Source organism: Hemiscyllium ocellatum, chromosome 4 (genome assembly GCF_020745735.1).
Source record: "Hemiscyllium ocellatum isolate sHemOce1 chromosome 4, sHemOce1.pat.X.cur, whole genome shotgun sequence".
In the NCBI taxonomy this organism is placed as follows: domain Eukaryota; kingdom Metazoa; phylum Chordata; class Chondrichthyes; order Orectolobiformes; family Hemiscylliidae; genus Hemiscyllium; species Hemiscyllium ocellatum.
In genome coordinates, this window is record NC_083404.1 from 117,057,535 (window position 1) to 117,082,148 (window position 24,614).

Here is a 24,614-nt window from a genome sequence, read left to right on the forward strand (position 1 = left end):
TCAGGCCTCGTGGTTCGGAGGGCCACAAAAACCCTTTTGTGTTCCTCAGTGAAGTGTCCTAGGATCAATCATAATCAGATCCTTCATCTTCAATTATTTGGACAACATTCAGGCAAAGACCTAAAGTAGCAACTAACATTCATGCCACATGAAAGGCTAAGCAACGGCCAATATGAAATCAACTTCTCTTCATATTCTAAAGTATTGCTAATTCTTAATCTATCACCATCAATATTGTAAGGGGTAACCATTGACCAGAATCATAACTAAGCCGGCCAATAAATAATAAGATAGCTACAAGGGACTTTCAGAGGATGGATGTCCTCCAAGAGCTAATGTGCCTCCTGACTACTAAAAGCCCGCTCTCTATCTATAAGGAGTAAGTCAGGATTGTGATTCAATATTCTCCGCTTGCCTAAATCAAATCAATTTCAAGAATACTTGAGAATCTTGAAACTAACATGGATAAAGCAATCACTTGTTTGGTACCACAAAATGTTTACCATCTACAAGATGCAATCCAGGAACTTACCAAAGTTCATTATTCAACCGCAGCTTCCCTATACACTGATGAGTGTGGGGCTAAATTTCATTTTAGTTCCATCTACAAATTCATTGACGACACCACTGTTGTAGGCCAGATCTCAGTGATGTGACAGAATAAAGGAAAGAGATAGTGTGCTTAGTGTAATGGTGTAAAGATAATAATTTCTCCCTCAACATCAGCAAAATGAAAGTGCTAGTTGTTGACTTCAGGAAGCAAGGTGAAGGGCACGTCCCTGTCTACATCAATGGTGGAGATGGCCGAAAGCATCAAGTTCCTCGGAGTGAGGATCACCAACACTTTGTTCTAGTCCACGTACATTGATGCTATGGTCAAGAACGCACAACAATGCATCTACTTCCTCAGGAGGCTAGGGAAATTTGGCATGTCCATAAAGACTCTTACCAGTTTAGACAAAATGCTTTCCATAGTGCATCTCTCTGGATGCTTCATGGCTTGGTATAGCAACTGCTCTGCCCACGTCAGTGAGAAACTACAGACAGTTGGGAGCACAGCCCAATCTACTACACAAGCCAACCTTCCATCAATTAACCCCATCTATACTTCTCGCACCTCAGGAAGGCAGCCAACATCATCAAAGACCCCCAAACAGATTTCTGGAAAAGCTTAGCAGGTCTGGCAGAGTCTTGCTCTTCAAAATTCAGTTCTGAAGAAGGGTCAGTCAACCTGAAACATTAACTCTGATTTCTCTCCACAGATGCTGCCAGAGGTGCTCAGCTTTTCCAGCAATCTCTGTGTTTCTGTTTACAGTATCCGCAGTTATTTTGTTTTTTTATAATCAAAGACCACACCCACCCTGGTTATAATCTCTTCCAACATCTCATTGGGCAGAAGATACAAAAGCTTAAACACACACTTACCAACAGATTCTAGAACAGATTCGTACTTGTTGTTATCAAACTTCAGAATGGACCTTTCAAATATTAAATTTAAAGGGTGATCTCCTTCTTCATGCACCGTAACATTACATTCTTCGCTCTGTTCTATTACCCCCAAGGACTTTGTATGGCATGATCTGCCTGTACTACATGCACAACAAATCTTTTCACTGTACCTAGGTACATGTGACAATAATAAATCAAATCAAACCTGCCATCTGTCCTACCGAGAAGGACATGTGCAGTTTGCTAACATCACGGCTGCAAGTTCCTCTCCAGGTCACATGCATTGGAACACAATCACATTACTTTCCTATCATGGATCCAAAATTCCTCCGTTAGAGCACTGTGGGTGTATCAGCAGCATGCAAATGCAGCAGCCTAGGTCTGCGGTTCATCACCAAGGGCAATAACAGGAATTAATGCTTACCTTGCCAGCTACACCCATGTCATGTCAACAAATTAACAACATTGAAAATTGCATGACTCCAGATGTAGTCAAACTTACAGGTTTTTTTTGGATGATGGAGCTTTTCAGTTAAAGGGCCAACAGAGAATGTACCTCTAATAATGCCAGCTGCCCTGTAGCTATTTAACATTCATTATTGGCTAAGGCCAAGGCATTTGCCCCTTCTAAGGACAAAGTCCCATTTTAGGGAGCTGCAGCACTGTCATGCAGATTGAAGGGTTGGTCACCACCAAGAGTACAGACAGTTTACAAAACAAATCAAACCTGTAATCTGTCCTGCCGACAATGACAGGGGCAGCAGGTGATTGGTAATACCACCAGTTCCTCTCCCAGTCAAATCTATGTGCTTCAATAAAGCTGAAGGGTGTGTGAGGTACCTGAAAGGTCCACCATAAAATGGGAGACAGTTAGGAGCGGGCAAGGTGGTGGTGGGCTGGCCATGTGCTGCATTTTACAAACTCCAACCCACCACCACCCTCAAACCCACCAGCAGCGGTCCAGAAAATTCCACTCAAAATGCTGTTCAATAGACAGCTTCAAGCATGGCATAATAATTCACCAATAATAGCTTAGCATGTTGCATTCTGTGTACTTAACCTACAGGTCCTATCGATGTTGCTGTCACTAGAGATTGAACAGACAAGAGCAAAGCTCTATGCACAGGCCCAAGGCTGTGTGCACAACATTCTGGGTGTGTGTGATTGCAAAAGTGTGGATTTGATTTAATTCAGTTTGACTAAGAACCATGGACCAAATTACCACTGGTGGGGTAGCGAACAGCCAGATGCAACCAATATAAGCTAGCCATAAAAAGAAACTGTATCCGAGATTCAGAAGAAATTCAGAAGAAGAGTGATGAGAAGTCGAACTCACTAATAGTTGAAGGGGTATATCTATCTAGATTAGTAAATAAAAGCAAGTTGACATTTTGACAGATGGGCTGATCAGTGGCAAATGGAATTCAATTCAGACAAGTGTAAAGTGCTGCGCTGAGGCAAGATACACAAGGCAAAGGAATCTAAGATGGATGATAGGATCCTGGGAAGCACTGAGAATCAGAGTGATCTTGATGTGCACGTCCATTGGCCCTTTAATGTATCAGGGCAATTGGATAAAGTGGTTAAGAAGGCATATGGGAAACTTGCCTTTATTAGCCCAGGCATAGAGTTTAGGAGCAGGGAAGTTATACTGGAACTGTCTGAAAAGTTGGTAAGATCACTGTGGGTATTGCATGCAGTTCTGGAATCCACATTCTGGAATCCACTGGACATGTTAGTTAAGAAGAGAGATTGTACAGACTGGGGCTGTTTCCATTGGAGCAGAGGAGACTGAGGTGGGACATGATTGAGATGTACAAAATTACAAGGGCCATAGACAGGGTATACAGGAAGGAACTTCTCCTCTTGGCGGAGGGATCAATGCCCAGGGAGATGTGGATGTAGAATCTGGTTCTCACTGCCTGGGAAGGTGTAGAGGCAGAAATCCTCATAACAGTTAAGAAGTATTTAGATGTGCACTTACAACGTCATGGCATAAAAGGTGAAGGGCCAAGTGCTGGAAAATGGGACTAGAATAAATGGGGGTTTTTTGACCGGTGCAGTGTAACTCTGTGATATAGATCTCTATGACCCTATAAGGTTAGATGAGAATGAATAAAAAGATGAATGCCTGGAGTACGGATTAAATAGGCTAACTGGACACTTTCTGTTCCATGACCTCTTTATGATTGTGATAAATACCCCACAAATCCCATTCCCAAGTTGTCCCTCTTTTCTCCATACCTATATGCTCATTCTATCAAAAACATTGTCAATGTGACATCGTTAACATTTGTCTCTCTGTCAGTTGCACAATGTTGTTTTTCCTCTTAAGCAGCAGGTTACTGTTAAATGGTTGTAAAAGTTCCCTGTCACTAAATAATTCTAACAGCTGGTTGTCAGCAGCTTTCAGCACACTGCAGGAAGATGTCACAGGACGACCTCAGCAGGTTCACTGTACACCAGTAACCTGCCATATAATGTAATTACGATTATTCAAAGACTCTTGTCGAGTGGAGTTAAAAAATTTTTTAAATCTCATCCTCCTAACTTGACTAGTTATGACAATACCCAATGAATTACAAATACCAGTTTCAGATACAGCTGCCTTTTAATGATGCACTTGCTGTGCCTTCCACTCACTGGTCTTAATTTTTAATTCATTATGCATGTGCCAGAACATTCTGCATCTTGCTGAAACCACAGCGGTTCTGTGGTTCAGCTGTGCACTGAGACTGATCAAGGATGGATTCCAGATGCTTTTCCAGCATAAAATGTACTATTGTTTACTGCAAAGTCTGCCAGGCAGGCTGACTGCTGGCCAGGTTGGTGCAAGGGATGAACTGCAACCTGTGATCCAGCTTTGTCTTGGAATTTGACTGACAGCTCAGAGGTAACAAAGATCTCTGCTGTGTTGGCTCAGCTCAGCAAAGCTACTGCCAGTGTATGAACAAAATCACAGGTGAATGAACAGAACTGTGACTGACAACAGAGTGAAAGGTTGCAGCGGGTAAGTAAGAGACTGGGGTTCAGGCTACAATCAGATCAGATCAGCCTTGATCTTACTGAATGGCACAGCAGCCTCAAGGGATTAAATCTTACACTCCTATTTCTCATTTTCTTATGTGCTCAACTGAGCTTAGACACCTCAGGCCACAGATTTTACTCCTGATGCAGCTGCACAGGCAGCAGAGGAGAATGGGAAGAACAGCTTCCTGACGTTCACTATTCAAGGTCATCAACAGAACAGCCATTCAGGCAGCAGACAGGATGTCCCAGTGACTGTGATTCGGCAGCCTTTAATCACACGGATTCATTTAAAATTCTATCTGAACTCATGTAGAAAGGAAATCCAAGAGGACTGCTTAATGACACAAACTGATCCAATTTATCTTGCATATTTCAAATTGGAAGTTCAGAATAATCATTTCCAAGCATTCTTTTGTTAAACTCAAGCAAAAGATCACTGTAGGAGAGAAAGTTCTCACAACAAATTTACAATGCCATTCCTGTGGGGCAGCTTTGACTAACAGCTAGTAATTCAGCAAGGCCAGCTCAGCGTTCTGCTTCTGTTTTCTTACCTGTGGGTCCTGTCAGTGTTGCTGTCAGCCTGTGAGGAATTCGGGGTGGGATTTTCAGAGCTGTGCGCACCTGGTAATACCTGAAAGATGGAACAGGATTGAGAAATTAGAGAAGCTTGTTGCTTTGGTTTAACAATGAAAGACATGCTGAAAATTTCATATAGAGAATAGTCTCATCACAGATCAGAGAATGCAAGAGCAGAAATAGGCCATTTTAGCTCATCGAGTCCACTCCATCATTCAATGAGAGCATAGCTGATCTGATAATCCTCAATTCCACTTTTCTGCCTTTTCCAATAACCCTTGATTCCCTTCCTGATTAAATATCTGTTTGTCTGCCTCAATCTTGAACACAGTTAATGACCCAGGTTTGACAGCCCTCTGTGGAGAAGAATTAATCAAATTCACTACCTTACAAGGGAAGTAACTCCCCCTCAGTTTTTTTTTAAATGGGTGACCCACTACTCTATGATACCCTCTGGTCCTTGACTTTACCACTAGGGTAAACAACTACAGAGTGATAAGTAGCATCGCAGTGCAACAGTATGCGTTATTTCACCTCGACTATCAAAACTCATATCCTTTGCTATAACCTGATAGGTATTCACAGCACAGAAAGAGGCCATTTGGCTCATCATGTCCTTACCGGTCAACAAAGATCAGACAACACTAATCCAGCTTTGGCCCAGAGCCCTGGAGGCTACAGCAATGTAAGTGAATAAGTAAATACTATTTAAACTTAATGAGAGATTCTGACAAATCTCTCTTTCACATAAAACAAGGTTTTTTTTTACTGTACCTAGGTACATGTGACAATAATCAAATCAAAAAGTGAGTTCTCGCCTCCCACCATCCTCTGGGTGAACATAATAGTCCTCACATCTCCTCTTAGCATTCTATGTCTTATCTTAAATCTTTACCCCTGGTTATTAATTCCTCTACTATTAGAAAAAGTGCCTTCCCATTCAGCCTATCTATGCCCTTCATAATCTTACGTACTTTTATCAAGTCCCCTCTCAAACTCTGCTGCTCTCAGGAAAACAACCACAACCTAGCCATCCTTTCCTCAAAGCTCAGACCCACCTGTCCATGAAGCATCTTGGTGAATCTCCTCTGCATCCTCTCTAGAGCAATCAAACCTTTCCAATAATGTGGTGAATAGAACTGCACATAGTACTTCAGTTGTGGCCTGTCCAATGTTTTATACAGTTCCAGTATAACCTCTCTGCTCTTGTACTCCATGCCCATGTTAACAAAGACAAGTTACCCTAAGCCTTCCTGAGCTCTGCTCAGCTGACCAGTCCATTGATAACCTATTGCAGTTTATGGTGATCCTTCTTACCTGACTAATTTTCAGCCAAATGTCATCAATGAACTTTCTGATCATATCTCCCAACAATGAAACCCAAACCATGAAAGTACACCACAAACACAAAAGTCCCAACACTGTGCCCTATGGAACACCACTGGAAGCTGTGGCTTTCAGAGGTGTACTGTGCACTGTTTTTTTTTTAAGCTCTTAAGACAGAGGTGCTGGACTATCTACTGACAGCCTGTAAATAGCTTGTGAAGCCTGTGTTTTTTTTTAAAGTAGAAACATCCTGAATGGGAGGGTCAACCTCTTACAGAACCAGGATTTTTGGTTTTAGTTTTTCATTAGTGGTGTTTGTTGCTAGGTCTTGAAGCCGGGTGGAGGCAACAGAACATCTCTCCCTGCTTTCTCTCTTTCAAGAGTTTTCTCTTGATCTTTTCCCTCTTGAATTTGAACATTGCCTGTGAGGCAAACTATTTTTCTGAATTTGTCTTTGTCCAGGGTGTGTTCAAAGGATGTTACTATATTGGAACAGTTACAGTTTAATAGTTAAATAATCTATTATTCCAATAACGTTAAGTTGTTCCAGTTTCTTCTTTTTTCCTTTGTCTTTTAACTATAGTACATAAATAAAGTGTTTTGCTTCAAACTTGGTAGTTTGACCAATCTAGTTGCATCTAGACTGAAATGCCCACAGCTTGCCCTTTAAGTAAGAAACAATTAGGCCCTGGTCCATCTTCTTAATATATTTTGAGAGGGTCTGGTCTGGCCCATAACCATACAATCTTCCAGTCACATAAACCCTCCACTTATCATCCACTGCTTCCTTCCTCTCAGCCAAATTTGGGTCCCAAATACCACTTCGTGTTGGGACCCATGGAGTCTTCCTCTCTTGACCAGTCTCCCATGTCAACAGCCTTACTCAAGTCCATGTAGACCACGGTGAATATGTAACTGTTATCAAAACTGCTGCAAAAACAAACTGATTAAATTTGTCAAACATGACCCTCCCTTAACAAATACATCCTGACTATCTTTGATTTATCTGCATGGATACAAATAGAGGTAAATTCTGTTCCTCAGAATTCTTTCTAATAACTTGTATTTTTTTTAGGTTAAATTGAGTGGCATGAAATGTCCTGGTCTATTAATTTCTATTTTTTAAATAATAAGACAATTAGCAAATCAGGACCCTCCAGCCCCCCATAGGGTCCTTGAGCCATGTGTCCTTGAGAAGCTGGCCTTACTTCATAAAAACATTTGGTGAGGATGGGGTTGGAGCTGAAGACAGGGGTAAGAGATTCTCATCTCTGCAATGGAACTGTCCAAGCCAGGAATATAAGGTGAGAGCTCACTCCATCCACCCTTACATTGGCAAAAATTACTGGCTCCAGGAATGAGGAAGGAAACCCCAGAATCAGGCCCCTCACATCAATTTAAACACTTCCAGAGTTGGTCAATCTACACAGCAATCTGACCTAAAGTGTCCAATCCAACTCACAAAGGGATCCTTGTGTTAACGGTGATGTATAATTAGTTATTGGGTTGCACACACTGAACAGAAGATGCTGAGACTGCTAAGAGGAGTGGTATTATGCCTAATAGCATATCAAAGACAATTCCAAAACTTGTAACAGTGTGCTCTATAGAAAGCTGAAGATTCCCTATTTGGGTAACAGTCTGTGTTGCTTTGGCTAATATCAGTAGCACCAAATAGGATACAAGTTCAGCTCGGATGAGTAATATGTAAATGGCTGGTGATCCCAGTCTCAATTCTACCAGATACCTGCTCCAAAATGTCAATGTGAATGAACGTTCACTGAAATTCAATCCAGAAGTTGAAATGAAATTGGTATTCTATTACTGCTTTGACAATCTTCAGTTTCCAAAGCAAATCTCTGACACAGTTTTTCATTTATCTTCCAGACCTCAGCTGAATGAACAATGAATTCACAATCACCAGACCTTTGCTGACCCTATATATTTTCAACAGATGATCAGCAGGAGTCAATTTGTGTTCTTTTTTCATTTGGAGCCATATTAGATTTACATATTAGAATTTAATTTCCTGCACATTTACCTTCCCTCCTTCCCAACCTAAAACTAGAAATACTGATACTGCAAAAACAAAAGGTTACAGTTGTTGGGAATTAGTTCATGAACAAAATCTCTATGTGATTGTTTCTCTTTGTTCAACGAAAAATGCCTACATATCTCTCAAATGGGTGGGTAATACTTCTTGATTTACGTGAATTTAAGTGCAAGTTGGCAAAGGTCTTAGGAACTTCTCTTTCTGTGTGGGATACTGCTAGCTTTTAATCAAGAAAGTGTTGGCAAAGTTCCTGTTGCACTATCAGCTAGAATCAACCTACTTGTTGAGCATTGCTTTGCAGAAAAATTGTTGGAACCGATAACAAGGTCAAAATGAAAGAGGGTGAATCCTTGGACAGTGAGTATTGAGTCATCAAAGTTAAGTGGTGTTTGACAAATGTAATTGAATTCTTTGCGAGAGTGACTAGCTAGAGGGGAATTGCAATTGATATTTTGAACATAGATTTTCTGAAAGTGCCCAATTGCAGTCCTCACTTTCTCCCAATTAGGTTTTTCACAAGAGACTTGTTAGAAAATTTAAGCTTGAGTCATAAAATCATACATCATGGAACCACATATTTCAGTCCAACCAGTCCACTTTCACCACGCTGCCAAATTAAACTAATCCCACCTGCCTGCACTTGGCCCATAGCCGTATGTGACGATGCTGCTCCTTGAGCAAGGTTATTTTGTCCTTTTTTTTCAGAGGGGACATAAAGTCATGGGTTCCAGATGTCTGGATTTATCTACTCGAAGAAGCTTTTAAGTTTAAAACAAACACTTGTGCAATGAAAGGGGAGTGACCAGTTCTCCCAGCTCAGCTTTTCTCTGGTTTGTTTTGGTTTTAGCAGTCTGGGTGTTCAGGAGCTGCTGGTCAGGTGTTAGCTGACAATCCAAAGGGACGGCTTCATGGAAGAAGGAGGTTCCATGTTGAATCTCGCTGCCATCTCTCTCTCTCACTCTCTCCCTCCTATAAGAATCTGTGTCTGATTTTACCTTTTTGCCAAGGAGGTGTTTATGGAGACCATTGCAGGTGTTTGGAACAGCATCATTAAGTTGGGTTTTCCAATAGGTTGTTATTCTATATTTGTTCTCTTTTGCTTGTGTTTCATTTGGTACTCTGTTAATAAATTTTGTTTAGAACCGAGGGGTTTTAGCCAGCTGCATCACTCCTGGAATATCCACTTTATACTTGCTTGAAACAAGTAGAAAAGTTAGGAACCAGGCTAATTCCTTGAAATGGTTTGAAAGGGTCTGGCTTGGTCCATAATACCCCAAACATTTCCTATTCATGAACTTAACCAAACATCTTTGAAATGTTGTAGCTGTATCTGCATCCGCCATTACACACACGCACTGTGTAAAAAAGTTGCCCTTCATGTCCTTTTTAAATCTTTTTCCACTCATCTTAAAAATACACACCCTTCTTTTGAATTCACACGCTGTAGGGAAAACACACTTGCTATTCACCTTATCTATGCCCCTCATGACTTTTATAATCCTCATAAGGTCATTCCTCAATCTCCTGTGCTCCAGTGAAAGAAGTCCCAGTCTTTTCACTCTATTTTTTGTATCTCAAACCCATTCCCAGCAACATCCTGATCAATCTTTTCTGAACCCTTTCTAATTTAATAATATCTTTCTTATTACCGTGTGATGAGAACTGCCCACAATGCTCCAGAAGAGGCCTCACCAATGTCCTGTACAACCTCAACATGACATTCCAACTGCTCGACTCAATGGTCTGAGCAATGAAGACAAGCGTGCAAAAATATGCCCAAAATGGATAGAAAATTGACTTCTTGGATAATGTTACATGAAACGGTTGTTGCTCAGACTTCGAATGACCCCATTTCTTGTCCAATTGTGTTCCTGCAGTATAAAGATTTTGAAACAGGCAAAAAACTCGCAAACTTTTCTCAAATTATATCATGAAACTTATTGGCAATGTGAGAAATGGTGACAATTCTCAAACACATAACCCTTTTTTTAAGTACTCTCAGCTTCTTCCAGACAAAAACAACAATAACAACAATCTGCATTCATACAGCATCTTTACCATAGTAAAGCACTTCACGATATTTCAGAGACATAATACCTGAGAATGTCTCACACCAAACTAAATTTATCGATGATGAGTAATTGCTCAAAAGTTTGCTCAAAGGGGTTTTAAAGGCTGAACGGGAAAGATTTAGGAAGAGGCAAGATTGGAAAGGAGAAAAGAGACTTCCAGTTTTTACTACCTTGGCTAGCGAAGCCAGGATCACAAACAGTAATAAAAATCAATAAAATTGTACAAGACACTAGATTTACAGTAATGCAGATGTCTCAGGCCCAGTTAAAGAAAGAAAGCTGATGGTGGCAAACTTCTATGACAATTACCACATAGTGATCAGCCGTGGGCTTAACATTAAATGATAAAATGTTTTGAAAACAATCTACTGGAACCAGGAAAGCAGCCACAAGCACTGGAAGAAACAGTCAGTCGGAACTCGTGGAAAAGCCAATGAAGGAGAAAGAGCACTCCAGGCTAAAGCCTTTACTTCAGACCTTTTGATAAGAAACATAGAAGAAGCAGTGTGGGCTAGAAACAGCTTAAAGGCTAGTCCTGCCTGGAAGTTACAAATTCCACCAGAAAGCAGTAGGATCAGTAGTTATAGGTTTAGCCAAGAATCAAACGTATTGTAGTACGTAAAGTTAAAAATTCCCGTTAGGGTAGGGAAAAACATGATATTAATGGTGCAAAAAAGAGGCTGATGGGACTAGAAGCGGGGAGAAGAGAGTACTTACAATTCACAATGAGGGTACTCTGATAGCAAGTGGAAACCTTAACCTGATAACAAATAAAATTCTGCAAAGATCGAGATGTGACAGAAGAGTTCAGCATCCAGGGAAATCTATAGATAGTTTCATTGATAAAATTTACAAAGCAATGGAAAATTGTGGCACTGGAATCAGAATTCATAAGAAATAGAAATGCGGTTGGAATTATGGATGAGTCTTTGTCAGATTCAATACAATCTGAGGAAGAGTTGAATTTGGAGGAAGCTATCCAAATTATATGAAAATCAAAAACCAGTAAGAATCACAGAGAAACCTTGAGGAGAGATGGCAATGAACAACCTAGTCACATGAGATAAACAAAACTTAATCACTTCATAAGATATAAACACTCTAAAGACATACGTGCTAACCCAACATTAAGAGTACACCCATCAACAGATACAACATTTGAGATCTTCTGTTAGGAAGACAGTGTACACTAAAGTTGTGTAAGAAGAACTCCTGGAAGAGTCCCCCCACTACAAATTTCTGAACTGAAGAAACGTATTAAAACTGTTCTGAAGAAATCATATTGGACTCAAAACATTAACCTTGTTTTTCTCTCCATAAATGCTGTCAGACTTGCTGAGCTTCTCCAGCACTTTCTATGATTGCTGTTGGCTTTGTATTGAGAAGTGATTCAGAAAGGGCTAATGTCAGAGAAAGCGTTGTGCTGCAAACAATCTGACAATGTCACACTGGCTTTGGTAAGAATAAGGTGTGCACATCTATAATCACTATTCTCATAATACTGTCTATCTTAACATCTTAATTATCTCTGATTGCTATCGTGTAATAAACCATGTCTTCTTAAATCAAGATCCTCCTCTTGTTAAGACTCAATAATATTTGGTCCTCTAGTAAGGTAAACCAAATCACTCCTTAGATCCAGCCAAGGCAAAAATGTTTGGTAACAATGTACCTCAATCCACAAATTTCATAGTGATGAGATTTTTTCTTAAGTTGAAGCTATTAATTGATATTATGAATAACATAGTATTGGGGGAAAAGTAAGCAGCAATGCACTCGCTAGGAAGGTCATTTGCCTATTGAATGATCTGACATTTGGCATCATTTCAACGAACTCCAATTCTGGGATGCCAATAAAATGTTCAACTCTTAAAAAAGGAGTTATCAGTTGCAACTGGTTCACTTGGTTCACTTATCAGAAGGGATTGTGTGCAAATGAACAACACTGGAATGGAGGCAGCTGGAGAGGTCATTCATGTCTGACAGACAATGCATAAGTCAAAAGGTGTGGCACTGAAAAAGCACAGCAGGTCAGGCAGCATCCGAGGAACAGGAAAGTCGATGTTTCAGGCATAAACCCTTCAGCAAGAATGTGGCCAGTCCTGATGAAGGTCTTATGCCCGAAATGACAATTTTCCTACTCCTCGGATGCTGCCTGACCTGCTGTGCTTTACAAGCGCCACACTTTTCAACTCTGACCTTCAGCATCTGCAGTCCTTACTTCCTCCTAGACAGTGCATAACTCAAACAATATACTCAAAAAGAAAATGAAGCGAATGTATACATTTAAATACACAGCGATACAACAGCATTATTTTCTCTATTCTTTTTTCTCCTCTCCTACACTGAATTTACCATCTCCTTTGATACATAGTTCTTAAACTGCCAGCAACCTTTGACACTTCATCCCAAAGGATCCAAGAAGCCAAACAGAGATGATGGAATAATAGTAAAGTCACCCGACTAGTTTTTGAAATGTCCAATTAATACACTTGTATCATAGTGGTGGCTGGAATTCAAATTCAATCAATTAATTAATAAATATTGGGAAATGAAAGTTAGTCTTAATAATGGTACCATGAATTAACATTAACAAAAACCTGTTAGACTCTTTCATACCTACCTAACCTATATGATGCTAGGCCAATGATAATGTGACTGACTCCTAACTGCCCTCAGACACGGTCTTGTCTCTCCATTTGAGCACACTTAGACATGGGCAACAAATCTTGACAGCAATACCCACACCGGTGAACAGAATAGAAACAAAACACCCAGGGTTGATATCCAGTAAGCACCTTCTCAAAGAAGTAACTAACAACCAGTTCCAGAATAACAGAAAGGGATGTGAAGTGATTTGAACTGTATAGGAGCTGGATGCGCAGTAAGTTAGACTCAAGTAGCCATTTTTAATATGCAAGCAGAGATCGTGAATTTCTCCAAGACTATTCAGTCATGAAAGGCATTGTGGCTTCAACTATTCTAATTTCAACCAAATTTTGTGTACATCTTTCAGAAGAAATCAGTGTGAGGTAACTCAGAATGTACGAGCAGGAACAAAGTACACAGCTTGATTAACCTTCACAGCCCAAGGACATTGGGCCAGAGTTAGCACAGTCTTCAAGCTGAAGCCTGCAAACTTAATGTAAACTATCGCAAGAGTCACCATTTAATTAAGTGTAGAGAGATGAGACATCCATTTAGAATTGAAGAGAATGGGAAATCAAGTTGACAAGCAGCTTGCTGGCTAAAATGATATTGTAATGTAGTTTCAAAGCAATCAATCTAAATGCTGCAATCTAATGTTTTGCTTGTGGTATGTCATTCCATTTTCTCCAGTTACTTTCATTTAACATTGAGATGATATTTTCTTTTAGCAATAATTAATTACTGATGGGGGGAATGGACAAATGGAGTGGAGGTTATTTTCTATTCCGCGGAACCCTTTCTCTTGTCCAACTACTCAATGGCACTGTGCCCTTTGGTAACACATATTCAGTGTCCATTTGCAGCTGCTTTCTGACACATTTTTGATGCTATTCAGATGGGAAGGGCTCACTTTAATATCTTACAAATTTTATATTTTCTTCAGAGCTCTTATTGTTTGAGGCACTGCCATGGAGAATGCAACTGGGATTTTAGTTTGGACACAGCTAGAGAATTTTGTGCAGGTCTGGAATCACATTATCGGAGGGATGTGATTGCACTGGAAAATGTGCAAAGGAGATTCACCAGGATGTTGCCTGGACTGAAGTGTTCCAGTTATGAAGAGGAATTGGATAGATAGTTATTCTTTGGAACAGAGGAGACTTAAATGGGGGTGGGGAGGGGGTGGGGATGGATAGGATTGAGATGCATGAAACTATTAGAGGCATAGATAGGGTAAGCAAATAGGAACTTTTCCCCTGAAGTTGGTGGGAATCTGGCACTCAGAATGATAGAGGCAGAAAGTCTCATAATGTTTAAGAAGTATTTAGGTGTATGCCTTGGCATCGCAAATGCACAAGACTATGGGTCAAGTGCTGGAAAATGTGATCAGAACACTTAGAATTATAGAACTTCTACAGTATGGAAGTAGACCATTCGGCCAATCGAGTCCACACCGACCTCTGAACAGCATCCCACCAAGACCCACCTCCCCTACTCTATCCCTGTATTTCTGCATTAATCCACCTACCTTGCACATCCCCGGACATTATGAGCAATTTAGCATGGCCAATCTACCTAACCTGCACATCTTTGCACTGCAGGAAGAAACCCATGAAGACATAGGGAGAATGTGGAAACTCCGCACAGTCACCCGAGGCTGGAAAAGACCAGAGTCACTAGCGCTATGAGGCAGCAGTGCTAACCACTGAGCCAGAAGTTTAGATGGTTAATTTTAATTGGTCCAAATTTAATTGTGCTGTAGATCTCTATGATCCTAAACCAGTTGGCACAGTTAGTTGAGTAGATGGAAACAGTAGTTAGAAAATTATGTAGACAAATCAGGCATGTTTGGCAAAACAATATTGAAGTATGAGATAATTCACTTTAAATCCAAGGAAGAAATATAATCATATCTTAATGCTGAGATACCAGGATCTGTGGATGAGCAAATGGATATATAAATAAGCCTTATTAATCATTAAAAGCAAATGTTTTGATATAAAGAAGAATACAAAATGCACTTGGAATATGAGTCTTTATCACAAGGGAGCTGGAATAGAGAGTTGGTTCAGTATCACAGAAGAATGAACAATTTCATTGACAAATATAAATGAAAGGTTAAAATACTGTAACATAGATCAGTAACAGGCTTGAAAACGATCACCCAAAACATGTTTACAAAAACCTAGACTGGATTAAACTTTAGATTAAAAGAAAAATGGGAAACTAAAAGGAATTCACACACAATGGTGAATACAAGTGCAAAACAAGTTCTGTTTCTGCATAGAAACTGAACCTCAGTTTGTGACTGAGCATCAAGATCAACATTGATTCTTATCTGAAGCAAAATAACTACTTTGTCTGGGAGTCTCACTGGTCACTTCATTGTCAGTCAGCCCCTGATTCTATATTCAAGTTGAGTTGACACCATCTTAGCAATTCAAGACAAAACTGAAGGAATTTCCACAGTCACTAGCTGTGTACCAAATATACATGCAGTTTGAGTTTCTGAGAAAATAGCACTCAGTGTTAGGTTGCAATTTCTGCATCACAGGCTTCAAAAGGAAAAAAAGAATGGCACACAGGAAGGAAGGAATGAACAATAAAACAAGGGTTCACGGCTACAAAGTTCATCGATCTCCAAGCCACTATTATTCACAACACAATACATTGCCTGCCAAAACACAACAGCAGTGTTCAAATAAAGTTATTGATTTATTTCATTTAATCAAATAAACTCTTTGTGATGTGTAACTATTATTAGAATCAGCTTAATTTTCTTATCATGCTATTTGCGAAACGTAACTGAAATATGAACACTTGCAACTCACTGGTCACAAGAGTAACTCTCACAATTTATAGCTATGCCTGAAAGCTTTCTGTAAAAATAAAATCTCACATGCCTCGTGGGCATTGCTGGCTAGGTCAGCATTTATTGCTCATCCCTAACTATTGTTGAGTAAATGGTGGTGAGTTGTCTTAAGACATATGACATAGGAGCAGAATTAGACCATTCAGCCCATCAAGTTGTTCTGCTGTTCAATGAGATCATTGCTGATTTGATAACCCTCAGCTCCACTTTCCTTGATTCCCTTACTGATTAAAAATCTGTCTATCTCAGCCTCGAATAAACTTCATGACCTAGCCTCAACAAAGTTGTGCAGTAAAGAATTCCATAGGTTCACTACCCTCTGATGGGAAAACAAATCCTTCTTATCCCTGTCTTAACTGGCAACCCTTGACCTGAAGTTAATCGTCTGGTCCTAGACTCTCCCACGAGAAGAAACAATGTATCATGCCTCCTCTGAATCTTGTATGTTTCGATAAGTTTGCCTCTCATTCTTTTAAACTCCACTGAGGGACACTCACACTGCTTTTAGGAAGGGAGTTTCAAGATTTCGACCCAGCAACTGTGAAAGAACAGTGATATATTTCCAAGTCAGGATAATATGTGGCTTGGAGGGGAATTTGGGGGTGACGGTGTTGCTATTGCATCTGTTGTCTTTGTCCTTCTAGGTGGTGGAGGTTGTGGATTTTTAAGGTGTTATCAGAGATATCGTGGTGAGTTACTACAGTGCACTTAGCAGCTGCCAACCTAATCAGAAATGTGTACACCATATGAACATTTTATTTTAGATCTTGACATCTTGAGGATTGAGGAGCAAGTTGGATGAAATTTTCAGGATACCAATAGGAACAGCTGGAGAAAGTGTTGAGAAAACTATTCTCACTTGTTTTAAACCAAACAGCACGATCCAAAACATAAAGCTAGACTTATCAATTATGAAATTAAGAACATTTTGATGTACAAACAGTAACACTGATTTGGAACTACCTTCCACAAATAGCAATTAATAGTACATTAATCAGTCATTTTAAATCTAAGATTTTAGATATCTTTAGATAGATAACTTTAACCAAAGTTATTAAGAATTAAATGCAAATACGAACAATCAAGAGTTAGGTTACACATCAGCCATGATCTCATTCAATCATGGAACAGGCTCAAGGGTAAAATGGCTGCCTCCCATTCCTCTGTTTCTAAGCTTTAGCAATAAATCATCCAAAGGTTACAAATAACATTTCAGCAGATAAATGCTTAACATGATTATGCGTTTAAATTACTAGTTCAATGTAAATGTTGAGCATCTCCTCCAGGACGAGAGGGCATAGCCTCAGAATGAAGGGTGCCAATTTAAGACTGAGATGATGAGGAGTCTTTGAAACTCCTTGCCACAGCCACCTGTGGGGTCTGCATCTTTGTGTATATTTAAGGTTGAAGTAAATAGATGCTTGATCAATAGGGGAAATCAACAGTAAAGAGGGAAAGGGCAGGAAAGTGGACAGAAGGAATGTCAGACCAGAAATGATCCTGAATGATGGAGCACGCTCAAAGGGATGAATGGCCTCTTCCTGTTCCTGTTGCCAATGGTCCTGTGGTCTGAAAAACCATCTATTTTCAATTGTCAATATTTCCATGAATATACTATACAAAGAGATATATTATACAAACTCATTATGCATTTGTGGTATTCATAGTTCATGCATGATCCAATTTCCTTCCCTTATGTTTAGGATTATATCAATGATGGGGATGGGGAATGATATTATATGGTCATGTTTTGTAAAGCAGAAGTAAAAGGATATTGAAAACACGAAATAAGGAACAAATATTTGTTTTATCAAGCCTTGATTCCTTCTACACGTGACTTTTAATCTATTTCACACACTCTATCTGACACATTTAAATTCATGAAGGGAAATTCTAAAGAAGCATTTCCCTAGGTAAATTAGGCAAATCTCAATAATATGAATTCATTGTCACATTTTGAGTATTAAATCTTGGCTGGCTGCCCACAGACTACTGCAAGCCCCAAACGATAAGGTTATGTCTTGAATTTATTCACTGAATGTGGCTAATACTGGCAAGGCTGCACTTACTTTTCAACTCTGTTGATGATGTGGTGATAATTTGTACTGGTCAGTGGCTTTTAAAGGTCATTCAGCCTCACTGCCAATGTAAATGCCACCACATTCAAACAGGCAGTCTGCACTCATAGCACAACAGAGCAAGCCAGCAACAAGTGGTACATTCCCTTCTTTCAATAACTATAGTAAAGCAGCCCCAAGTTTATGGCAATCATCAGCTTTCAGGTTTTGTTTTAAACATTGGCATCATTTGTCCAAGGTGCTGGACAGACTTGGTGAGGAGGGGATGGAATTATCCAGGCCAGAATACATGTAAAAGTATCTGAATAATCCAATGCAGCAACAGTTCAGGCTCCTAACATTGCTGGCTATTCAAGTATTTCATATCTCAAATCTGGCTTCCCTCCAGATTAAAATGCTAATTTGAGCAGCAATTGAATTGGGAAGCAGGGAGAAAATAAAAGCACAGACTACCTGATAGCTCATGGCAAATACATTAATTATTAATTATTATCACTGCTTTTTCTCTCTCACGCACTTTTTTCTCCTTATCGCAGCATTAATTTGATAGACAAGCAAGACGTCAATGTAATATTATTAAATGAATAAAGTTCACCAGCAATGTCAAGCACTCTAAGAATAGAACAACAAACACATACAATTCTATGCATTCAGAAGTATAATCCTGATGATTATTGCAGTTCACACACTATATTTTCATCTTAACTGGAAGCTGCTACGTACCAGTTCAAATTCTCTGCACTTCATTACGAGACAGGATTTCCTTTAAAATTCAATTTGAAAAGCTGCCCAACATCATTGGAGCATTTGTCAGCAATGCTATAAATATAATGTTTGTCCTTATTAAGAGGTGAGTACCAGTTCTGAAAACAAACCATGTTCTGCTGCAGATACCCAGGCTGAATTTAACTCTGTACTAGTCAATGCATCAGCAGCAAGTTGCACCTCACCTTCAATATAAGCATAAACACCTGGAATGCTGTCACAGTCAATCTGTTTTGATACCAGCTTTCCAAAATGTGGTCAGTTTTCTCTTTTGTAACCAAAACTATTGAGATCTGTCGTGCCAATGTCCTATCATTCTGAGTGAAATAATTTACTTCAATCCCAACATTCTTCAACGTGTGTGTGAGACACAGCAATGTACCATATAAACTCACTCAGTCATTGCGGAGAGCAGCATTGGTTAGCAATAATTTAATGTTCAATCGCACATCAAGACTTCAATCAACATTTGAACTTTTACTGGTTTGGCATGAACATTGGCCTGGATCATCCAGACATTCCTGACTCACATTTCTTCCAATTATAAGGTCAATTATAAAACCTTAAGTTATCTTGAGAATGTGGCTTTAAAAAATGTTCTGGGATTTACATATTTACATATTACATAGAAAGCTACAACTCATTCTAAAAGATGAAAGACTTAACAGCAATCTAGGTTTTCTCAATATATAACTTCAGTTGCATGACACTGTAATCTTTTGCTATAAACTCTGTCTTATGGTACTGCTCCACAGCTACCTGATGAAGGAGCAGCGCTCCGAAAGCTAGCGATTCAAAATAAACCTGTTGGACTATAACCTGGTGTTGTGTGATTTTTATCTAAATACCATGACATTGGCAATTAAGTAAGAGTATTCCTTCCAATAGTTGAAAACAATCTAATAAGATTCAGCTACTAAAATGCAAGTAGTGACATCAAGCCATCAAACCTTGTTTTACAGTTGTACCAATTTACCAGTTTGTATATTGAACTTGTACTCGCTATTTTCATTCTATGTCTGAAACTTATCTATATTGCCAACAACAGTTTGATTGATGGTGAACAAGTGGACAAAAAAGAAACCACAATCATAACAGATTACACTTTTATAGCACATTCTTGGCCATTTTTTTGTTTGGATGGTTGGCCCAAATCTAATATAACTTTTAATAAACAGTGCATCACTATATTTCTACTGATGCAGCTAGAGTTCCAGCCAACATTAAGCTCTCTTTCTCATAAATCTCTCATGGTACTTTATGATATTGCTTTGAAAAGAGAAAGAAACAAGATATAACAATAATCCGTAAATAAGTAACAGAAGTTCCACTTATCAGCAGCAACTGAGCAAAATAACCTTTTTTGCTGCAGCGTGTTGGACCAAGTCCAACAAGTAAATGTGCTTGATTGTGTGTTGTGACACTGGCCTTAAGCCAAGGGCTCCAATGTAGCCACTGTATATAATCAAAATATATGTTTACTGGATAGCTTCCACGTAAAAATTAGATAAGAAAGAATATGCCGTTCACAAAGCATTAACTGGTCCAAATTTGGTATTGGCCCGATTGAAAGCTGATGTTTTGAGTCATGAGAGCACAAAATTGGAGCAGTACAGTGGCTCATTGGTTAGCACTGCTGCCTCACTGTGCCATGAAGCCAAGTTTGGTTCAGGTGACTGTCTGTGTGGAGTTTCCATGTTCTCCCCATGTCTGCGTGGGGTTCCTTCGGGTGCTCCGGTTTGCTCCCACAGTCCAAAAATGTTTGATGGATTGGCCTTGCTAAATTGCCCATAGGGTTCAGGGATATGTAAGTTAGGTGGATCAGCCATGGGATATACAGGGTTACAGGGATAGAGTAAGGGGGGAGGGGGGGGTTGTCTGGGTGGACTGTTCTTGAGGGTCAGCAAGGTCTTGATGGGTCAAATGGCCTGTTTCCGCACTGTAGGGATTATAATAATCTGGATAAGAGCGACAAAAACATTATGCAATTACAATAGATTGCATTCTCCAGCATTTGAAACGGAAGCATGTATTGTTGTGCAGAATTGAGACTTAACTCTGGACATTGTTGTGCTTAAACAGACTTGAAAGCTTCGATGTTAAAGATAAATGCCTATTCCCCAGTGCTAACTTTCTACATCATAGTTAATGATATACAAACAACTGTTCTCAGTCAGATAATTCTGTCAAAGCTCCTTCTAATGCAATGCTTTGATTTAAATATTATAATACTTGTGTTCAATCCTTAGCCTCTTGGGCAAGGTCTTCCACTTGGGGTCAGGACTCTGACACTGAAACCATTTTCAGGTCATGTACAGAGTAATCAAAGGCCACAATTTTCCATGAGGTCGACACCTAATCAGCTGGAAGATGGGTTTGGTGGCCAATTAGCAGTGGCAGGCATGAGCTGGAGACAGAATTCTGAAAGCCCAGCCAACCTGAGGGCACAGTAGCAGCCATTGCTCAGTGGTGTAGATGCTGCTGGTGAAGTCTGGCGGGGTGGTAGGAGAAGACAGCCAAACTAACAGTAAAATAAAACAAAGAACTGCAGATGCTGGAGATCTGAAATAAAAATAGAAATTGCTGGCAGCTATACTCTCTCCCACCCTCTTCCTTTGGGCAAAAGATATAAAAGTTTGAATATATGTACCAACAAATTCAAAACATTTCGAGTCCTATTAATCTTCACAACATTAATGAACAGTCAAACCAGCAGGCTGGGTTTGGAGATAGAAGGATCTGATCAGGCATAATCGGGTCCAGAGAACCTGACAGAGTGCTATTAAGGTTTTAATGGCTTCTGTTTTAGCCAGGTGAGCTCAATGTGAAACCCAGGCCTTCAGGACTGCAGACCCACGAGCCAAGTTGTCCCCAAGGTGCAAATTGCCCTTAAACAGGGGAAAATGTACACCCAAAGTGATAAATGCCTGCCAGCAGACTCAGTACCTTTGCATTATTGAAGGGCTGGCAGTACTGATACATACAACATCCTATTTGTCTTGCAGGAAGGAAGGGTACACAATACCAGGGAGAGAATATGCATGGGAATGAGTTGCCCAAGCTCTCTATCCTTTGTGCAATGCAAAAGTTGACAATGGACACTACGAGGATGACACGATTATAAGACACAGAATGTATAGCCTATATAGTCTTACAATCGTATACTCCACAACGACCTGATGAAGGAGTAGTGTTCCGAAAGCTAGTGCTTCCAATTAAACCTGTTGGACTGTAATCTATTGTTGGGTGATTTTTAACTTTGTACAACCCAGTCCAACACTGGCATCTCCAAATCCCATAGTTCATGCAGTGTGCACTGGGAAATCAGAGTCAGTTGTGAAGGACAAGGATATCAGTAAAGGTGCAGCATCAGTGGGGAACTCAGAAGAGATGGAACATAGAAACCCAACACAATTAAGTGCAAACCTCCACCACTCATGTTCCTCATAAGAAGGCTCTCGTGCCTGACTGGAAATGATGACACTGGGTAAGACATACTCCTTAAGTAAGCAAGAAGTGGTTACTGAGGCAGATACAATGGTGGGCAGCACCTCACAAGCACAGCAACTTAACCTTTTACTGTCGCCTGAGATGTGTAGCCACATGTTCCTCGAGGCAGTTCATGGTCGCGAGCTGAAAATAAGGGAGCCCATTCTATTCATCAGCATCATGTGACTCTTGGTTTTGAACAATGGTAGTTTTCTAATGAGAGAGTAGCCAACCTTGTGAACAGGCACATGTGGCAGCACTCCTAGTGAACACAGGAACAATGCATTAGCATGTATAGGCTTAAAATTGACATTGAAGGGTCTGTGGTATTGAGTCTAAAAATACATGTAGGGAATGCCAGTAGCACACCTCCAGTGATATAGAGCACCAGCCAACGGCTGAAGCAGTTACAGAACAGCGTGAAGGTACCACCCATCATGAGACACCAAAGGTTTGGCTTTTGTGGCCTCTCTGACCAAGGGTCCATCTAACAGCAGGCCTCCATTATAGAGGTCGTTCCCACACTGGCACCTATGCAGTGTCTTCTGCAGATGCTTTCACAGTCACAAAGGTCACCACTGACATCTCAGCTACAAGATGACCCACACAAGCAGGCAGTCAGTCTCTCAGCCAAAGCCAGAAAAGGAGGAGAGTCGAAAAGTGTGGTGCTGGAAAAGCAAAGCCATTCAGGCAGCATCCGAGGAGCAAGACAATTGACATTTCAAGCATAAGCATTCCTGATGATCTCAACTCTCCTGCTCCTCCAATGCCACCTGATCTGCTGTGCTTTTCCAGTACCACTCTGGTCTCCAGCATCTGCAGTCTATCCTCCTAGAAAGGGAACATCACGTCAAATTTATTGGGTGCAAAGGCCACCACAACGATTACTGTACTGAATGGAACACTTCAGTGATTTCATTTGTAACTGTGTAAATTTTTATTCTTGTGCTACACTGAGGATCCACATGACACAACATTTCCATTCTTTAATGGCAAAGACTGAGAAATGGAAAAATTGATGAAGGGAATCAATCGTCTTTGAACAGGCATTGAAGTTGTTAGAGAGTTACGTACTTTGCATTGCCAATAAGAATGGGACATTTCATATCTTATCTGTTAAACAAAAAGGCAGTTCAAAGCTCATGCTACAGCAGTAAGTCTTAAGGATGAGTTATGTTTTTTGAAATTGTCTTGCATCAGACATTTCCTGACCAACTCTCTGTACTGTTATGTTCTGCATCATTCTCCTACTTGCCCTCCTCTTTTTTTCTCCAGTGAACTACACTAATCTAGGGTTTAGCCCTCTTTAAACTTGGCATTATTCTGAGCACCATGTTGTGAAGCATTGGAGACCATAATATGCAAGACCCTTGCAACAGTGTGCTGCAGGGGGCCATTCGATTGTTCCAAGTACGAATGTTGCATCCTCAGGAATTTAACAGTCCATTCAATGGGCATTTTAACACCACTGTACCTTCATCTCAAGATCATGTAAATGTATAAATAGCCATCTTGCTTCCTGAAATCGAGCCACAGAGTTGCCGTGATAACTTGAAGAGTAGCAGTGCTCAGGATTACCAAAGGTTAGAAGGGCTTCCTTTTGATAAATGTCCGGGCTCTCACTTATCACTTTGATGGTCACATACGCACTACTTATAAAGCCATACACTGCAGGAATCCAGCAATGGAAGTGAGTTCCACTGTCCCACATCCTGTTTGAAATTGTATGCTTTGTAGACAAATAGTACATCAGTGAGATGCAATACACATGTTGCAGGAGACAACACATCAAGATCCATCTCTGAACTATGGAACAAATCAGGGGTCAAGACAGGTATAGTTATAGGTGATTGTTACTTAAAAAACTATTTGAAATGCTACCTTTGTGCCAATGATTGAAGACTCCTCCCAGCTTGCACCCCTCAGTGAATGGTACAACCTTCTGTTGTGATGCAATTTCCCTCTATTTGGACTGCTTTGATCCATGTTGTAGATATTTTCTAATTAACGTGTTCAGAGATATTCTTACATACCTCTTGAGTAGGTGGGATTTGAACCCAAACATCCCAGTTCAGAAATAGGGGCATTACAATGTACCACAAGGGCCTTGTGCCCAGATTCATGCTGTACGCCCACGGCCTGCCCACAAAACTTATCAATTATCCCTGGGCATCCTGACAGGCTTATTAAAAAACTTAGTTCCAAATCAGAATGGTTACCAGGATACTCCCTTTTTAGTAAAATTGCTGATTGTC

General features: G+C 40.1%; 1 protein-coding gene across 2 annotated transcripts in view; it reads right to left on the reverse strand.

Annotated features, from left to right (window-relative positions):
* The window catches only part of LOC132815497 (protein FAM135B-like), a 369,978-nt gene that overhangs the window by 239,243 nt on the left and 106,121 nt on the right, over positions 1 to 24,614 (reverse strand). For both annotated transcript variants that reach the window (XM_060824465.1, XM_060824467.1), the window contains exon 3: positions 5,031 to 5,110. In XM_060824465.1, coding sequence (XP_060680448.1) covers positions 5,031 to 5,110 — 80 coding nt within the window. The remainder of the gene's footprint in view (positions 1 to 5,030; positions 5,111 to 24,614) is intronic.